General features: G+C 55.0%; 1 protein-coding gene across 1 annotated transcript in view; it reads right to left on the reverse strand.

Annotated features, from left to right (window-relative positions):
- The window catches only part of MAP4K1 (mitogen-activated protein kinase kinase kinase kinase 1), a 38,384-nt gene that overhangs the window by 6,518 nt on the left and 27,966 nt on the right, over nt 1-3,900 (reverse strand). Inside the window, exons 20-26 of the mRNA XM_011973402.1 lie at nt 2,518-2,626; nt 2,358-2,416; nt 2,056-2,159; nt 1,334-1,508; nt 945-1,007; nt 646-735; nt 460-561 (exon numbers count right to left, since the gene is read on the reverse strand). Of these exons, the coding sequence (XP_011828792.1) occupies nt 460-561; nt 646-735; nt 945-1,007; nt 1,334-1,508; nt 2,056-2,159; nt 2,358-2,416; nt 2,518-2,626 (702 nt within the window). The remainder of the gene's footprint in view (nt 1-459; nt 562-645; nt 736-944; nt 1,008-1,333; nt 1,509-2,055; nt 2,160-2,357; nt 2,417-2,517; nt 2,627-3,900) is intronic.

Below are 3,900 nucleotides of genomic sequence, written 5' to 3' on the forward strand. Positions count from 1 at the left end.
ATCGGGTGTGGTGGCTCACGACTGTAATCCCAGCACTTTGGGAAGCCAAGGCGAACGAATCACCCCAGGTCAAGAGTTCAAGACCATCCAGCCTGATGAATGTGGTGAAACCCCGTCTCTACTGAAAATACAAAAATTAGACAGCTGTGGTGGCGCATGCCTGTAATTCCAGCTACTTGGGAGGCCGAGGCAGGAGAATTGCTTGAACCCGGGAGGAGGAGGTTGCAGTGAGCCGGGATCGCGCCATTGCACTCCAGCCTGGGCAACAAGAGCAAAACTCCGTCTTAAAAAAATAAATAAAAATAAAAATAAAATAAAAAATAAATCCTCGGGCAAAGAAGGGGATCTGTCTGAACTGAAATTGGAAGATGCTTCCCCTCCAGGACTTCACACTCCGACTCAGGAGTTTTCGGAGCCCATCTGATGAACGTGATGATGTGATGATGGAGGCCGGGGGACAGCGATGTGGAGTTTGGATGGAGGGGCTTACCTGATCCGAGCCTAGAGCCCACACCTGCACTCCATGCTTCCAGAAGGCCTGAAGCTGACCTCCAACCATAGCTGGAGAGAAAGCAATGCCCGTTACCCTTGGGGATCACCTGAGTCTCCACCCCTGATCCTGGGCTCTCCCGTCCCTGCACAGACCCACGGCCTCCACCGCTTCAGTCATGGGGATCTCAGGTGTGCGAAGTCCCCGAACTGGGGACCCCTCCGGGGTCACCAGCTTCAAAGAGCCTGGAAGGAGATAGACAGTTTTAAGAACTGTGAGCAAGGTTTAGAGGGTTACTAAGGGACCAGTCCATAAATTCAGTGTGAAAGCTATGTAGGACAGGGGCAAGGCCAATAGGTGCTCAGGGGATTCTGAGCAGCACGAGTTCGGAGGCAGAGATCTAGGGACCGCAGCTGGAGGGGTGGGGAGGAAGGGGAGGGAGGAGGGTTCTTACCGTCCATCAACACCATCACCATATCCTCCTCTACCTGGGTCACCTGCACTGGTCCCTTATGCTCTGTTTGGGGGGGATGGGTTAAGGATTGACCCCACCCCATTCCCCTTTCCCCACACCACCCCCCAGAAGGCCAGTACCTCTGCTTTAGCCACTGCCTCAGTTCCCCAGCAAGTGGGCTAAACCTCGCCCACCATCCCGGCTCCACCCCATCATCAGTCTCCCCAGTTAACTAAAACCTGCCATTCTCCCTTTCCCGCCCTTCCAGCCCTTTCTCAGGCCAGTAGTGCGTCAGGCTAAGCGAAGCCCCGCCTCCAGCCCCGCCCCTCCGAACCTGTTAAGCCCCGCCCCCTGCAGCCCCGCCCTCAGCAAGACTCCGCCCCACTCACCGGTGCTCATCTCGCCCAGCCAGCAGGACAGCGCGCCAAAGCGCACCGTGTGGAAGAGCACCGACTTCCCCGGCCGCCCGGGGCTCACGCCGATGCACACAGCGGGCAGCTCAGAGCCTGGCCCGGTCAGCAGCGCGAACACGGACAGAGGCGTCGGCAGTGGGAACAGCACCTGCTGCGGGCCGCACAGGGAGGGGCGGGCTAGGGGGTGGTCCAGGGCGGGGCCTCACGGGGCGTGGCTTGGAGCCGGCCTGGGACTTCCGAACCAGGGCCCTAAGTCTTGGGAGATGCCCACTAGAAATGTCAGGCGGTAAGGCCTGGTGCCTCCGTAAAAACGGGGGGGAGTGGCCTCCGAGTGGGTGTGGCTTCCACGTGCGGGCATGCCACCTTGGCGGCAGAGGGGCAGGGCCCCAAAGATAGCAAAACCTGCTTAGAGACTCAAAGGGACAGGCTCTAAATGGGCTGTACTAGGAGACCCAGGGAGTGGCAGCATTGAGCCTGAGGAATAATTAGGCCCAGGTGTGAGGGGCGGCGCTTAAGGATCAGGATGGCCTCAGAAGGGCGAGGCTCCAGCGCAGACCGCAGGTGGGCGGGACCTCGGAGGATTGGGGTGGGGCCTCGACGGAGGTGGGGCTTCACGGAGCTCTTGATAGAAGCGCAAAGGGTGCAAGGCCTTAGCCATCCACGCCTCAGAATTCCCAGCACCCTCCCAAGCCCCTTACCCGGACAAGCAGGAATTTGTTCATGGGCTGGTACCACTGAAGCAGGACAACGGACGTCTCCAATGCCCCGCACAGGAACGGGCCCCCAGAGCTCGCACCCTCCGCTGTGGCGTGGGCAAGGATGAGTCAAAATCAATGCCCTCTACCCTCCTTGCCACCCTCCCACAAGGCCCACACTACCACCCATCTTCTGGGTTCTGGACACATTGCCTTAACTCTGTAACCTCAGGTGGATGCAGCTCAAGCCCCTCCTCTGGCCTGGCCCCGCCCACTCTCTGCACACCCGTGAAGCTCTCTCTCACCCACACAGCACGCCCGGCAGCCTTTGGTGTCCTGGATCTTGGTGGAAACCATGTTCTTCCTGGAGAACAGGTAGGCGTGAAGAGGGGCAGGACAGCAGGAGGCAGGGGGACATGGGGGGAATTATAAGGCTCTGTGGTGCCATTCATTGGGAGCTGGTACCTTGCCAGTAGGCGGTGGGGGCTAATGTGAGCGATGGGGTTTCCTGCTCTGGTCTCTTTCCGTTCCAGCAGGCCCAGGATGCTATGAGAATACAGGTGGGGGGTCTTTCCTGCAGGGTGTGTGTATGGAGGGGGAAGCAGGCTGTTATAGGATCCCATCTACCACTTCCTTTCCTCCATCCCTTCCCTCAGCCCCATCCCTTTGTCTGAGACTCCCAAGCCTGCAAGTCTCAAGTACTTTTCATTCATTCATTCATTTCTCACTCCACATAGATTAAAGGCCCATTGTAGGCCAGGCCTGCTGTGCTTGGCTCTGGTGAACAGTGATGAGCATAATAAATATGTTCCCCACCCTCGTGGTATTTGTAGCCACATCAGAAACTCTGGACACATAACCAGCCAGATGAAGTTACACATATTACAAAGTTTTAGAAGAAACACATCTAGAAAATCTTCTAGTTTGTCATTACAGATGTGGCTTTCACTAACTCATGAATCCTATTTGGCTTGGTGTTTCCCCCAAAACTAGACATTATTTCATTTATTTTTATTATTATTTTAGACAGTCTCGCTCTGTCACCCAGGCTGGAGTGCAGTGGCACAATCTTGGATCACTGCAACCTCTGCCTCCTAGGTTCAAGCAATTCTCATTCCTCAGCCTCCCAAGTAGCTGGGAGTAGAAGTGTATGCCACCAAGCCCGGACAATTTATGTATTTTTAGTAGAGACGGGGTTTCACCATGTTGACCAGTCTGGTCTCCAACTACTGACCTCAGGCGATCCACACGCCTCAGCCTCCCAAAGTATTGGGATTAAAGGTGTGAACCACCGCACCCGGCCTATTTATTGTTATGTTTGAGACACAGGGTCTCATTCTGTCTGCCAGGCTGGAGTGCAGTGGCATGATCATGACTCACTGCAGCCTCTAACTTCTGGGCTCAAGTGATCCTCCCACCTCAGCCTCCTGAGTAGCTGGAACCATAGGTGTGTGCCACCACGCCCAGCTAATATTTTTAATTTTTAGTAGAGACGAGGTTTCACTATGTTGCCCAGGCTGATCTAGAACTCCTGGGCTCAAGCAATACTACTGCTTTGGCCTCTCAAAGTGCTGGGATCACAGGCATAAGTCACTGCACCTGGTCCGGATTTTTAAATCTATAACTTGCTCACTCTATCTTAGTAAAGTACGGAATAAGTTCTGATTGTCATCTGAACGTGAAAGACATTTAAAGACTAACTTAGGGCCAGGCACGGTGTCTTACACCTGTAATCCCAGTACTTTGGGGGGCCGAGGTGAGTGGATCACCAGGTCAGGAGTTCGAGACCAGCCTGGCCAACATAGTGAACCTCCCCCCCCATCTCTACTAAAAATACAAAAAATTAGC

Source organism: Mandrillus leucophaeus, unplaced genomic scaffold, assembly GCF_000951045.1.
Source record: "Mandrillus leucophaeus isolate KB7577 unplaced genomic scaffold, Mleu.le_1.0 Scaffold137, whole genome shotgun sequence".
Lineage (NCBI taxonomy): Eukaryota > Metazoa > Chordata > Mammalia > Primates > Cercopithecidae > Mandrillus > Mandrillus leucophaeus.